Source organism: Centroberyx gerrardi, chromosome 9 (assembly GCF_048128805.1).
Source record: "Centroberyx gerrardi isolate f3 chromosome 9, fCenGer3.hap1.cur.20231027, whole genome shotgun sequence".
NCBI classification, from domain to species: domain Eukaryota; kingdom Metazoa; phylum Chordata; class Actinopteri; order Beryciformes; family Berycidae; genus Centroberyx; species Centroberyx gerrardi.
The window spans coordinates 30,090,964-30,105,963 of NC_136005.1; the positions used below are offsets into that span (position 1 = coordinate 30,090,964).

Consider the following 15,000-nt stretch of genomic DNA (forward strand, 5'->3'; position numbering starts at 1 on the left):
AGGGGCAGGACACAGGGAGACCTAGGGTCATAGAGTGAGCGAGAGAACTTCTGGATAAGTTCAAGAACAGATCAGTACAGTCTGTAGTGGGGCCATAGAGATGTTTCTTGAAGGCCATGCTGTATAAGTGTATGTGTCATAAGCGGGGTGTGTAGGGAGCGTGACCCCTTCATCTGGGCCTCTATTCCAGGCTTCCAGAAAGCGCAAGCACCAGGATCAACCAGGAAAGGAACATACACACTCCATTTATATCTACTTTTAACGTAGGTTCTACATTTTTGTCTGCTATCTTAATCAATGGCGCTTGGATGTGATTGTGATCTGTACCTGTGTGTCCCAACTTCCCTATTGCCGTGTGGGGAGGTGGCTGCTGGGAAGTGCTGAGAACTGCCCAGCTCCGCCTGTGAAATAAGATACTTACGCAGCCATTATTTTGGTTTGCAACTGGTCTCTGACTTGTTCCATAGACTGATTGTGAGAGGCTATATTCAACACTTGAGACATAGTCTGGTTTTGCCAGACGATTCTTTGAGTTTAGGCTGTAAACCACCCACAAAAGGTTTGTAATTAGGAACGTGGGAGGCAGGTTTCCTATTTCTGCTGCAGCCATGCCACTACTGTCATAGCTGTAAGTGGTTGTATTGTTCTGGAGATTCTTTAACGCTTTGTTTTGTGGCATGAATGACTGACCAGTTCACCTTGGGTTGGGTTTCTCTGCAGAACCACCTCAGCTACCAATCATCAGGATTATTATTACCATAATTGTCAAAGGCCAGTCATCTTTAATTTGACCTCTGATGTCCGAAGGCAGGATCAGGTTAATCAATTGATCTAAATCTTGCAGATTAGGATTATACACAGAACACACAGTTTCCTATTCCTGGTTCCTGCACCTACCCCGGGGGTCTTTGTGTACATCAGTACAATGTTTTTGGATGCAGTGTAATTCAAATTTAGACCATGGTATGTGAATTAATTATTTGTGACCACTATCTACACTATCTCCAGCTGAACCTGAATCATCAGGTGGAGGACTTGGCTTGTAGAGATGGATATACGGCTTTAATAGGTTTAGATTGTTTTTGCCGGATCTGGACTTCTGACTGTTATTTGCCTGTTGTTCCAATTCAGCTTTTTGTTTCTGGAGAATTTACTTTTTCTCACAGGTATCTTTGAATGAGGTCATATGAGATTATAATTTCTTGCATTCCCAGTGAATGAATGTCTTCCATTTTTCGAACATATTCTCTTACATTACTCACTTTAGTCAAATCAAAACTGGTTTGGAGGGAATTTGAGGAGGCCACCCTCTTTTGTCATATGAACCCATTTCTTAATTTTCTCGATACTTTCCTATGTTCAAACTGGACCTCGGCACCGCCCTTCTAGCTGTCACTACAACCCATTTTCTTTCTTTAAGTCAATCCTTTTTTTCCTAGTTTATCATTCTCTGAGTGTTCCCCGAACACTATTTAAACACTGCATCAACCTTCTTAAAGACTCAAAACAGACTTTTATTGGGTTTTCAAATGTTTCCCTTATCTCTTTAAATTTGGATAATGGTCAGGGCACCAAATTGTTGAGGAAAAAAATCTGTCCTCACTGTAGTTAGGTGTTGTTCAGCATTCAAGTTTTATTATTGCATATGGTGTACAATATACAGAGATAGTAGGCTATTAGTCTGTCTGAGTAGGCTGAACAGACAAAAGATAGAGCAAGGCCATTTATACAGTGGAATAAAAAATCCATGGGAAGATACTGATAAGGGAGTGAGCTAACACTAATAGCAACCTTTGTGATACTACTTTTACTCAATAACATTTCTGCGTGCAGGAAGAAAACTCCCAAACTCCCGACCACTATAGTTCCTAGACGGAACTTGTTTCTCACGGTACAGTTTAAAATGTAACACACTTCTCCAGACTATGTACGGAAAATGCTGCAGTTTGACGATGTTACTGTTTACTTATTATAAATTAAACGGTTTGTTTTTCGTATAAGAAATGGAGCAAGTGGGCGAATTGAAACTACCAAATTGCTGTGAGTTTTTGCGTAAGACGAAAAAGTGCTAAAACAACAAGCTAGCCGTTAGCACCACAGTGTTAGCATGCCTAGCGTGAGTTTTGCTAGCGAACGACGACTAACGTTGCATCACTCAGCTACCTCTTCCCATACATGTGCAATATTTAGCTAACTTAGCTGGCTATTTGACCCACTTGTTAAATGCAACTGGATATGTCCGTGGAAATGTCTGTTATGTTCTGTGTAACGTGAGTTAAAGCCCACCCTGGCTAATTTGGTAAAATAGTTTTAACGATAGTTTACTAACGTTAGGTAAACCATAGTACGTTAGTATTTCAGCCATCGCAGCTACGATAAATAAATTCATTGCCCACTTCTTTTTACCTGTTGTAGGATGATGTGATAGCAGTCATTAAAGAGCAGAGAATGGACAGAGACTTATTGAGGCAGTGTCTGACCTATCATGGAGAATCACTGTTCAACACCCTGAAATGTGAACAGACAGAAAACCCAGACTTTCAAGCTGTAGTCGCTGACCTGTCCAAGGCTACATATGAGAGGTAAGCCTTCACTTTTATAAGATAACTATGTAAAGAGTGGGTATGGCTTCTGTCATTGCATCTCCAGATGTAACCGTCATAGAAGTCCAAGATCCTAGCCCTGGATATACTGAGTAACTGTGATACACAGTACTTGCATAAAACAACTATGCTACAGAGGATTACATAACAAGGAGCAACTGATGAGTGTGTGTGTGTTTTGTGTGCAGGGCGGGTGGAGTGCAGGGTGGTCACTTAGTGGAGCAGTTCATTGCCAGGAAAGCTGACATCCTATTCTGTCCTGCATGGAAGACCGCCACACCTCGAGAGGAGGAGCAGGAGGAAGAGGAGGCTGCAGGTGTGTGTGTGCGCTGGTGCACTTTTGTGTATGTGTATGCACATGAGCACATATGCATCTTAATATGTTAATGTGATTGAATTGGAGAATCTATTAGTGGTGGGCCTGTCTGATATACAAAATAATATCTATGTTTGTGATATACCTGATTCAACATTCTGTCTATCCTCTCCTAGAGCCCTATGCCATCATGCCACCAGTGGAGCTTTTCATGGAGGTGTCTTTCGAGGAGAGGAGAGCCATGCTGTACAGGGACCTGGAGAGGGGAGACGTTGTGGTGGGGAAGATCAACAACATCAGAGAGTACGGCTTCTTCCTCACTCTGCTCTGCATGGCAGGGGGACTGGAGAGAGACATAGAAGACCTAGAGCTGTCGGTAGGTTTATCACCTAAGCCAGTTAATGCACATTAGCCAATGAATAAATACTCTGAACATTTATGTTCCAGTATAATTTGGGCACATGACACATAACTACAACGTTCTTGTTGGCTTTGTGGCATGTCTTTCTCTTCCCCGATCTTTCCCCTCTCTCTCTCTTGTGACTGTCTAATAGAGGTGAAAATGCCCCCCAAAATAATCTTAAAAATAGTTTTTCTGTCTTTGCTACCTCTCTCCCTCCAGGCGCTATGTCACATCAGAGAAATCCCCTCCACTGGCAGCCACGATGACCCTCTGTCCTACTACCAGATCGGAGACCTCATCAGAGGTCAGTGTCTTTGTTGGCTTTGTCATGAACAACCAGCTGAAGCTTAGCTGTGTCAAAAAATAAAAATAAATAAATAAATTTGGAGGATTATGGAGGGTCGATCCTAAACAAGTCGACTTCTTGACTCATACATTTTTTAATGTCATTGTCGATCAAGGTATAATTATTATAATAATCGGTTTATCAGGGTATAATTATTTGCTATACTTGTGAAGAGCTCCTACAGCCGTCAGTAGGAGCTCTATCACAAACAGCCCATTTGTTTCCGTCAGTCAACCACAAAAATCCCAGAGTCATACACCACAACTTTATTTCATAGTCACATTTTAATAGATGGAACAAAGATGCCAAGATAATAAGATGCATGTGCGAAACCCAGCCCTTGATGGAATGTGGCGGTTCAAGAAATGCAAATCAGCCTTTTTCAGGAAAAAATAAAAAAGGATCAAGAAGATAAATCAGGATTCAAAACTAATGTGGTTCAAAGAAAATGTATGCCCTTCCTAGTCCCTCACCAAACATTTTTTTCCCCCAAACCATTTCCTACTTCCTGTCTATCTTACCTGACACACCTGCCTGAACATAGCCCCTCCCCTCCCCATGCAATTCTCAGGACTAAAGCAAGGTGGGGTACTCTGGACTAAAGGATACACATGTAACATTAGTATATGTAAACAATCCAAAATAGCAACAAATCTCAATAATAGAATAAAGAATAAAGAGAATACTCCAAAGAAAGGCATAATGGCTCCAACAGGAACTATGAAACATAGTTGTGTACGATTCTGGGATCTCTGCGGTTGACTGACGGAAACAACTGGGCTGTTTGTCAAGGCTGACGTCATTCGACTTACGAGGTCTATACCTGGCCTGCTGAAATTTCAAAAGCAAAAGTTCTAGACTCCAGATAAAACAGAAGTATCCCCATTTTTTATTTTCTTTATGTATTTTTACCTACCTGCGCTGATAAGTAAAGGACCAGATGAGTGCAAATTATCAAGACCTACCTAAGGCAAATCTTTACTTAAGCTCTGTGCTTTCTTGTAGCTGGAGTGAAGGACATTGACCGCTACCAGGAGAAAATCACAGTGTCCCTCCAACCGTCCTGTCTTTCCCCGAGCCTGGAGCACATCAAACTGGGAGTCATTGCCCGGGAGGAGCTGCCCATACACTACAGGTAACACACTATTCTGACTGTCAGTGTTTAAGTTGGGGTACTCTGCAGCCCCGCTGTGGCAGATCCACATGTGTACACTGTTTTTCCTGGCGCAAAGCCAAGAAGGGTAAGAATTGTCCTTGGCAGATAAATCAATAAGGGTCACCCTCCATACTGGCCGGTAACTTTCTGAAACCATAACATTTGAATGCCTCAGTTATACAGTCTTTTGTCTTTGCCTGTTCTCAGACTTTTACCCTGCTGACCACCATACACTGACTGACCGCGAGCCAATCAAATCAAAGCAGAACAATGTCTCTGTATCTAACAGGCTCCTGTTTGGCTGCTTGTTGCGCTGCTCTACACCATCTGGTAGCGCCTAAACTTCTGTAAACTTTTCCTCCTGTGTCTCTCCTGCCTGGATGGTCAGCTAGCCTAATATTAGTAAAAACAAAGGTTATTACTGTTGACTAAAACTGAACTAAAACTTTATACTAGAACTGAAACTAAATAAAAACTAAACCTCTCCTCTCCTCTAGTCGTAGCGTTCGTGCAGCCAGCGACACCAACGAGACGTATGAGCGTCTACTGAGGGGTTGCCATGGTTACCACAACCCCTCTGTCGTGGAGTACCTCCTGGGGAATGTGGGAGTTAGCGACACCCAGCCGCCATCAATGATGAGAGGCCTGCAGAGGTAAACATGTTGGCTGGCTGGCCAACACACATTTACTGACAGGTTATTACTGGTGGGAGTCAGTCTTAGCCACACAACTGTCACTCAACATAGTGTATGCTAAAGTGTTAGCATGGAGCACTGGAGGGAACATGGAGGATTTGGTGTCTATGTTCACATCACTTAATGGGTAATTTGACAAATGGGCCGATCTCCCAAAAACAAATATGTGAGAAAAGGTGTTCATACTTTGAAGAATCGATTATTAGACCGACGGAGAGCAAACCTCATCTCCTCTAAAGTCAAGGACCTTTTTGTATTGCTGAACCAGCTGGGAGAGGCTTCTTTCCCATTTTTAAAAGGATTAACCTTGTAGGTAGGAGAGTGAGTAGAAGTAACCTTTAGGGGAAGGCAGCCAGCAAGGTCGCAGGAGGACTACTTTGAATGTCATTATACTGAGCAATGTATCCTATCCCTCTCTGTGCCTCCCTCCTCCACAGTAAACTTTTCAAGGAGGAGGACTTTGCCTCTGCGATCAGAAAGAAGCAGTCTGCATCCTGGGCCCTGAAGTGGTAATTCTCCCCTTTTAACTTTCACCACAGCAGACTAGGTCTCTCTAAGATGCTCATTGTCCCACTGATGTAACTAAGGTGGTCCTTCAACTAACTTACTTTCACCAAAGGAAAGGTAAGTAAGGAACTAAAGCACAAAATAAACTACTTAACCTTGGGTCCTGACAATTCTGGTCTCTTGTATTTTGCTCTAGTTATCAGAATTCTTCAGTTTCAAACATTGACTGGTCTTGCCAACATTAACTTGACCTTGTTTTCTGTCTGTCTGCCTGTCTCTCCATCTCTCTTTGTCCTGTCAGCGTGCGTGCCGGGGTGGATCATTTTAAGCACGGTCGCCATGTGGAAGCGATGAATGAATACAACAAAGCCTTGGAGATCGACACTAATAACGTGGAGGCTCTGGTAGCGCGGGGAGCTCTGTGAGTTCATTTTTATTTAAGCCCATATAATCCACTCTTGATATTATTATATTTTTTGGCACTTCTGCGCGGACTGAGAATTGCAGTCCACAAAACTGCAAGTTCTGGATTCAAAGCGATATTTCACACTGGTCGAATATTCAGTTTTCCTTATTAGTTTTCTTGTGGAACCCATGTGATCAGTATTGAGGCTTGTTTTCCAAGCTCTCAATATCAATAACAGGCAACAATTACCTCTTGAAAAATGTTACCCTAAACATAGAATGAAATGATTTTGCTTGGGGCTTAATTGTTCATGTCATAAATGTGTGAGAAGAATGACTTAGACTTGGTTTTTAAGTGCAACCGTGAAAAGTGTAGGGCAAAAGGATGTGCTAATATCAGATTGCGGAAATGAAGCCTTTACAGGAGGTATCGTTCATTCATGTGCTATCGGATATATCGGAAAAGCAACCTTCCTACTTTGAAATTTCACATGAACACCCTCCAAAGTCGGATTAAGTTGGAAACTCAGAGAAAATTTTCCTACAAGTTATGACACAATGGTGACCTTTAAACGTCTCAACAAGGCGAAGTGTCAGTATATAAATAAGTTTTACGTCTGGGATAGTTGTTTAGCTATCGGTCTTTGATTGTAGTAAGGCCACTTTGTGTGAAGGGTTTGGAAGTGAACTGGGCATTTTATCAATTTTCTAGTTGCATTTTTATGGTTCAGGGCTTATATAGACATTAGTGGTCTACAGTTAATTACATACTACAGACATATCGGCATAAATGCTTATAATGTCATGATCACAAGTGCCTATCAGTGCCAGTGGCCACCTGTTACATAATAACTGACTCATCCCACCAATTACAAACAAACACTACCCTCAAAATACACCTTGCCAAACATTCAAAATATACATATGCAACAGTCATTCACAACAATTCACAACAGCTCACTCAATAAGTTACAGTCACAACACACAACAGTAGCCCCTCTCTTCAACATCTTCACAGTTCTTACCTTCTAACCCATAGTCTCTCTCATATCTGCTCTTAATACCATTGAATGGCTTACTTTAAAATATTTCTCTCTTTCTATCTTAGACCTCAATCATAATACCAATCTTTTACCCACTCCAACATCCCTAACAAGGCTACCAAAACAAAAACAAACCTACACAAAGAACCACACTAACAAAAATAATCAGACTAACACCTGCTGCGGTCTGTGTACTGAATTGAGTACTTGTTATCTTTGTGACTGTTAGCTTGAATAAATAGCAGTCTGTTTTCTTAAGAAGTGGTTCGTATCTCCTTTTTTTTCTAGACTATGTTTGTAAAATGAAAGCGTGACTATGCATGACAGTGGATTGCTAAAGTGGCCAGCATTAAGTGTTGAATAAACGCCAAGAGTACACATAAGGAAATGCATTCTTGCGGGTACCGCCCTCTTAACACCGCCCTCTACCGCATGCAGAAATTGTAACATATCTTTGGCTTGGTGCCAAAGCAAAGCAAATGCAATAATACGTGTGAACACATGTAAAAAAACAAACCAAAAAAAACACTGTACACGCATAAAGCGTTACCAAAACACTCGCTGAGTGCTTTGCCTTTGAAACCTAATGAAGCACTGTTATAGTGTGACAGTTTAACATACAATAGAGCCTCATTTATTAAACATCAAACTTTACTGCTTAAATGAAAGAGGCATAACAAATAAATGATGCCGCTATGTGAAAATAATATTTCAGTAATGTTGTTAGGTTTCAATACATATGCAATATATGCTATTAAAAGCATTTCAACTGCAAATTAAACCAGACAGTGTTTTAAAACCGTAAAAAACTACATGCATTAGTAATATATTAAAACTAATAGAAATTACCTGAAATATAATTGTAAGGTTTTTCTTCATATTCCACTCCATTATGGTCATCTGAATAACTCACTAGTTTGAACAGCCACTATTTCCAAGGGGTTTGGGTTAGCAATCTTATACTGTAGTTACAAGTGGAGAAGTAACCTAGGAGTAGCATTAAGCTGTTTGACAGAAATCTTAAGTGCTTTCCCACCATTTAACTAAAATGAAAAACCAAATCCTTCTAAGGAAATGATTACCCAGTCGCGATAGCTACTGCTAAAAAGATGTTTGTTTTCTTTCTTTGGATGGCTTTTTTCCTTACTCTAGTGTTTCCCTCACTGTCGTGTCCCAGGTATGCCAACAAAGGCAGCATCATGAAGGCTATAACAGACTTTGAGCTGGGCCTGGAGAGCTGTCCTGATCACCGCAACGCCAAGAAGTACCTCTGCCAGACACTGGTGGAGAGAGGAAAACAGTGAGCACTGCTACGCTTTTGTGTGTGTGTGTGTGTGTCTGTGTGTGTGTGGGTGTGTGTTGTCGTGACAATACCAGAATTCTGACTTTGATGTCAACCAGTTTAGGTGAACTGGGATTTAGTTGTGGGCGTGGTAGACCCCCCCCAATCAGTCAGGAACATTTCAGGCTCAGAATGTTTTTTTGCTTTAAGCCCTGATATTATCAAGATTATTGAGATTTAGTATCAAGGAATTATGGATTCTTGTTAAATTTAGAAATACCACAGCCGTCTTGGAGAGTTTGCGGTGTAACGGAGACAAATCATGACCATGTTTCTGGGAATTCACTCATATTGGGAAGGACTGTGGGCACCAATGCATCAGGTGCTATGTTAACAAATAGCAAAGACCAGTCTGGCTCTGTATTTGGAGGATATCCCTGATGAAGTGATGAGGAGTGAGAAACATTGCAGCACGGAAGAAGGCCTTCACTTGTAATGGGCTGCAGATGGAGCCCCTGTTTACTGAAAACTGGATTGAATTTGACTCGGAGATTTATGAAATGGAAAGGCTTAAATCTCTTCTTTTTAGACAAAATGATAGTAGTGGATCATTTAGAGTTTAGAGTTTTTTGTATATAAGATTATGTCTGGCATGCTGTTTTTTTTGTGTGTGGGGAAAAAAAGGTAAAAAAAAAAACAGCATTAAAAATGTCTTAAATTGAGCTAACTAAATTCACAGCCTTGAAAGAGCTTAGATACAGAAAAATACAGCGTTTAGGTCTTAAATAGCGTTTCAGAGTTGTTAAAATAGGTTGGAATGTCCAAATAGGTTTGGCCAGGGCCAGGTCAGTATTAACAACACTGGGCTGAACGCACTAAAGAATGACAGAAATGCTGTTTTGTCCCTGTGTTATAAAGTAGGTTAATGGAGTGACCAGAGGTGTAACCGCTGCCAAGAGAGCATTGTTATACTTAAGTAGATTGGGCGTATATGATATAATTATGTTATATTATGTATTATATAATTGAATAATAAGTTACTGATTCAAACCCATGACCTTGTTTGCTCAGAGGTGTGTGTGTGTGTGTGTGTGTGTGTGTGCACTCTAGGCTTGAGGAACAGGAGAAACTAGTGACAGCGGAGGGGTTGTACAGGAGAGCTCTGTCTCTAGATGACTCATACCCCGAGGCACAGGAGGCCCTGCGCAAGATTACAGATACAATACAGGTGAGTTGGCCACGACACACACACACACACACTCATGCTCGCTTGCATGGATGGACACACACATACGGACAAAATATGAATTCACACACTCATTCAGCATACACACACATGCACACACAGGGCGTGCGTGCAGAAGCAAAGATACCATCAGATGCACACGGTGTATGAAGTTGCAAGACACACACACATGACACTATGGTTTGTAATACTGATGAAGTGTTTTGGTGTGTGTGTGTCTCTGTGACCCCGGGACTCTGCCCTTTGACCCTCCGACTGCCACGGCCTCGTCACCTGCCTGTCGGGGGGGAAACAAACAAACTACCAAACCACAACGACTCTCCCACTGGACGCTGGTTTGTACCAATGTCCCCGGTCCTAATACGGTAACTGTGAAACCCTCTCCGTCGCCATGGGGAACAAACGCTATGTGTGTGTGTGTCTGTATCTCTGCGTATATCTCTGTCCACCCTCTGTCTGCCTCTACGCCAACAACCTCGCTCTTGAATCACACCGCTTTCCACATGGTAAACGTGTTTGCCATAAATCTCTCCATCCTTCTGTCGTCGCACTTTCTCTGTACTGTATCTTCCTCTTTTTTTTTGGTCATGATGTCCTTCTGTTCTTCTTCTCACCTCGCCCTCTCCTCTCTCTCCTTCGACTCGTCCTTTCCTGTCCTGCTCCTCTCCTCCGATTTGAATGAATGGCTGAATGCTGTTTCGGGCTCTATTGCATGTCTGGTGTCAATGGTGTGTATTTGTTTGAATACGTTGCCTCTGCGGGTGTCGGGCTGCCAATTGTCCTGCCTCCCGTTGCCTTGCCCGGCTGCCTTTTAAAGAAATCGATTCGCCTGCGAGAAGAAGCGCTGGCTAAGGAGCAGGAGAAAGCTAAAAGCGGCCAGACCAGCGCTGAGAAATTGCGTAAGATCTTAAAAGAGGAGAAGAGGTGAGTTGATTCTGTTCGTTAAAGGTATGGAAGGTAAACGGACTGCTGGTAAAGGCATGTCAGTTATGTGCTGTATGTAAGTTCAAACGTATAAGGAAAATACACATTAAGAAACATAAATAACTTAAATCGGATAGCATAATACACAAAGACTTGCACACACAGGATATGCACATGGTATTCTTTATTTAGATGTCAATTGAATCGTAGAAGCAATGCAACTTTACAGCATCATCTCTGTGATCAGATTGTCAGTGGATGTCCTCTCTTTATCTCCAGGATGAAACGGAAACAGAAGAGACCGGCCTCTTCCTCGTCGTCCTCGTCGTCGTCCTCCTCCATGTCCAGGCGCTCCTCCTCTTCCTCCTCTGCCTCCTCCCGCCGGAGGTCCAAAAAGAGGAAAAAGAAGCGGAGGAGGTCTGACCGGGGGCGGGGGAGCAAGTGCCGCCGCAGGGTCTCCTCTCGGGACGACGGGAGGAGCGAGGAGGGCAGCAGAGAGAAAGAGAGGAAGGGGAGAGAGGAGGAGGAGGAGGACGAGGAGGAGTGGTATCCCGCGCCGCCCAACACCTCCGCCACCTTTCTGAACCAGAGCGGGGGGTTTGGGTTGGAAGAGAGGGGGGAGGAGGAGGAGAGGGACGCGGAAGACAGGAGGATCAGCCAGCTGTACTCCTTGTCAGCGGCCTCGGAGGACGAGGGCTCCGACTCCTCGCGCAGGGAGAGGAGGAAAAAGGACGGAGAGGAGAGCAGGAGGGGGAAAGAGAGCGAGAGTAGAAGCCCCGACAGAGATGAGAGGAGGAGGAGGAGGAGTGGAGAAGGGAGGGATAGGAGCAGGGAGAGAGGGAAGGAGGTCAACGGGAGAGATAGGAGAGACAGCGAAGCTGCCAGGAGGAGCAGCTTAGACGAGAGGAGAAAGCGAAAGGTGTCCTCCTCGTCGGCCGAATCCAATTCCCGATCCGAATATTCCCAGAAATCTCAGAGCCGGGACACGGCCGCCCCGAATTTTGACAGGAACTCTGGTTCTGCTTCCAAACGCCCCGACGGCAGGGCGAGAAACGACTCCTCCTCGTCTAAGAGGAGCTCCTTAGACGGAGGTAGGTATGAGAGCAGAGGGCGGGAGGAGGCGGAGGAGGCCACCGGAGAGAAGGAGGGGAGGAGGGAGAGAGCAGCGGAGGAGAGCAGCAGAGGCGGTGGCAGGTCAGAGGGAGGGCACGGCGCGAGATTGACAGGCGCCGGGAGCCGTAACGGACAGAGTAGCGCGACCTCAGTGCCAGGGGGAGGGCCTAAAAAAGCCCTCCCCGCCAACCTGTTGGATATCTTCAGTCAGATTGCCCAATTTGAGAAGGAGAAAGGAGTCAGGCCAAAAAAATAACCCTAAACCTTTTCTTTTTTTTGGTATTGGAGTCAGATTGTCTTCATTTGCAAAGTCCAGGGTGTGCACAATACAAGGAATCTTAAATGGAATGGAAAAGTGAGGTAGAGTTTTAAGAAAAAGAGACTGCCAATGTCTTTTGATGCCATGAATTCACTGTCTGGGCTATGCATGAAGAAACTATAGCTGGAATGGTGGGAGAATGTTGTTGTTAGTTACCTTCAGTGTTGGAAATAATCTCCAAATTCATTTTCCGTTGAAATGTCTTACTCTTAATCGTAGATTAAGGCCTTGTCACAACAGACAATGTAATAACTGGCAGATAATATAATAGCAGGCCATAATGCAATAAAATGTCCCTCTAAATGGGTGAAAATGTAATCAAACCTGTTAATTTCACCTCACATTATTTGTTTAACTGGTGATTATTATTTCATAAGAGGTGTAACATTTTCAGTAATGATGTAATAATGTAATAAATTGTGAGAATAACAATTCAATAGCTTGAGTTATTAGTCAATATTGTTACATCATCAGTTATAAATATGTTACACCCCTTATGAAATAGTAATCACCAGTTAATGGAGCTATGTAATGTAATGATTAACCCATTTAGATACATTTTCTTTCAAGTTATTACATTATCCAGCAGTTGCTACATTATCAGTTGCTACAGGCCTTAATATGTTCTGTTGTTGAAGTGGAATTCCGATACGTATGGCCTGTTCTGTTTTATTTTTTTCTTAAGTTGAGACATTTTTGTGTTCAGAAGATACTGCCTTATGTCTGCCATGCCATTTTAACACACTACATTCTTGTTAAACCTCTTCCAAAACAAGCTGACTGTTAGTGTTCTGTGTGCAGCTCTAGACTATAAACTTGTTCCATTTAATTCCAAAACATGTTCACCGTGGTAAAATGAACTCAATAATCAAATCAATAAAGCAAGTACAATAACTGAAACTGATCCCGCCACAGTGTCTTTTGTTTTTAGAAACATGATTATTAGAACCGATTATGTGTTCCGTGCTATATTACTGATTTTAGTTTGGTCAAAAAGCCCAGCTGCTGTAGGGTCTGACGTCTATGAGAAGCTGATTTCATTTCTTTAACAGACTCAAGACAAATTATCTTTGTGCTTTATGTCAACATACAAATGGAATGTTATTCTTTGAGGGCTTGCGTGTAGCATTTTTTAACATCAATATACCATTGTCATTAATTAATTATTACCTTGCTATAATTGCTGTAAACAAATGAGACTATGGTGGAGACAATTGGTAGCCTCCATATCACACCAGTGGTATTGTTAGTGATAGTATTTCTCAAAATTAAAGCCCCTACCTATAGAATATTTACCTCAATATAGCATTGTCAAATTTTGATAGCATAGTGTAATGGATGTAGAAAAATTAGACCATTGTGGTGAAAATTATTCATGTTATTTATGCTGAAAAAAACGATTACATTATTTTATTTGATTGAAAAATTGAGTTTGTTCAAACATTCTTCATTAAAATTGTAAGTATAATATATATGTGTATATATGTGTATATATATATATATAGTAAAGTAGAAATTTAACAGTGTGGGCCATATTTCAGCAAATTTTCCTATTACACTCCTCGCCAGCTAGTGTTACAACTTACCCCAGTAGTGGGGTATGTTGTAACAGTGGAACTTTGTATTTTAACGTTAGTACTAAAATCTGTAGTATACAAATAGGGTTGGCTTGTATCAAAATTTGAGAGATCTAGCACAAACAACCACTGAGATGTAGAGCAACATAGATGGACATTATATTGCCAACTATGTTGCAGGACAAATTATAAGAGAAAATGTATATTTTCATGTATTTTCATTCCTTATAACTCATTGTTATCCAGTGGATGTTGTCTACCTTCCAAACCAAGGCAATATTGCTGTCAAAATGTTGACTCTGTATGATGGCATATACACATCTAGTTGTCTCTCACCCTTCAACTCAGGAAATTAAACCCCGGAGTGGCCTTATGGCTTATTGGTGCTTTAAGCTACTTGGTGTCACATATTTGATTTAATAACTGGACACACACACACACTTGCACACACCAGTGGCTTGTGCGACCAGCCATGCATCGGCCCGTGCCAAAGTAGCTTACTTCAGGCTTAGCTGCCAACCTCTCTCGTTCCTCCTCCATCATTACTGGGCCCATCATCAGTGATGCAGCAGGGAGAGAGAGGCTACACGTCTCACTCTATCTTGTTAGGGCAGATTAACTACTAATATACAGGCAGCAAAGAAGCCTCTTCATCCATCTAATACCATATACACACAGGCTCCTGATCCTGTTCTTTCTGTCTCAATGGCCTGACATCTTAATCTTCATAAATACTGACTAGGAGATCTTGTAGCCGTTCAGCTGGTTCCTGTGTTCAGTAGGTGCTTGCTTTGTGGGTCATTATTAGTCCTTTAAAGGAGGGAAGTTGTTAAAAACTGGACACAAGAAAGAAATCGGCACAGACAGACAATAAAGTCAAATCTGATGTCATATCATAAAGGTAATAACACCAGAAGAGTGTCTTGTTAATCCAGACAACTTTTATATCTAGGCCTTCACAAAGGGAATGATTAGAAACTTTGTGGCACAGGTCTGATCTCAAAATAAGAAAAATCAGATTCCTTGTAAAATTAGATCTGTTCCAACGAGGAAAAACACATATAT

General features: G+C 42.1%; 1 protein-coding gene across 2 annotated transcripts; it reads left to right on the forward strand.

Moving 5' to 3' along the window:
* Window positions 1-1,916: 1,916 nt before the first annotated feature.
* Window positions 1,917-13,258, forward strand: ttc14 (tetratricopeptide repeat domain 14). 2 transcript variants are annotated; one of them, XM_071904219.2, is made up of 13 exons: window positions 1,917-2,040; window positions 2,416-2,582; window positions 2,792-2,919; window positions 3,096-3,295; window positions 3,542-3,626; window positions 4,674-4,803; window positions 5,322-5,477; window positions 5,957-6,028; window positions 6,328-6,447; window positions 8,652-8,774; window positions 9,867-9,984; window positions 10,820-10,926; window positions 11,206-13,258. In XM_071904219.2, exons 2-13 carry the CDS (start codon window positions 2,449-2,451, stop codon window positions 12,293-12,295), a joined length of 2,463 nt encoding a protein of 820 aa, XP_071760320.2. In that variant the 5' UTR covers window positions 1,917-2,040; window positions 2,416-2,448; the 3' UTR covers window positions 12,296-13,258. The 2 variants fall into 2 exon arrangements, with proteins under 2 accessions (XP_071760320.2, XP_078141878.1); XM_078285752.1 differs by lacking the exon at window positions 10,820-10,926 and having other exon boundaries at window positions 11,206-11,479.
* Window positions 13,259-15,000: the final 1,742 nt, after the last annotated feature.

What these genes read in the sequence shown, in the direction of transcription:
- ttc14 (XM_071904219.2), top strand. Translation starts at nt 2,449, where the DNA reads ATGGACAGAGACTTATTGAGGCAGTGTCTGACCTATCATGGAGAATCA. An exon ending in TCCAAGGCTACATATGAGAG is followed by an intron (nt 2,583 to 2,791) that starts GTAAGCCTTCAC and finishes TTTTGTGTGCAG; the next exon opens with GGCGGGTGGAGTGCAGGGTG. An exon ending in GAGCTGCCCATACACTACAG is followed by an intron (nt 4,804 to 5,321) that starts GTAACACACTAT and finishes CCTCTCCTCTAG; the next exon opens with TCGTAGCGTTCGTGCAGCCA.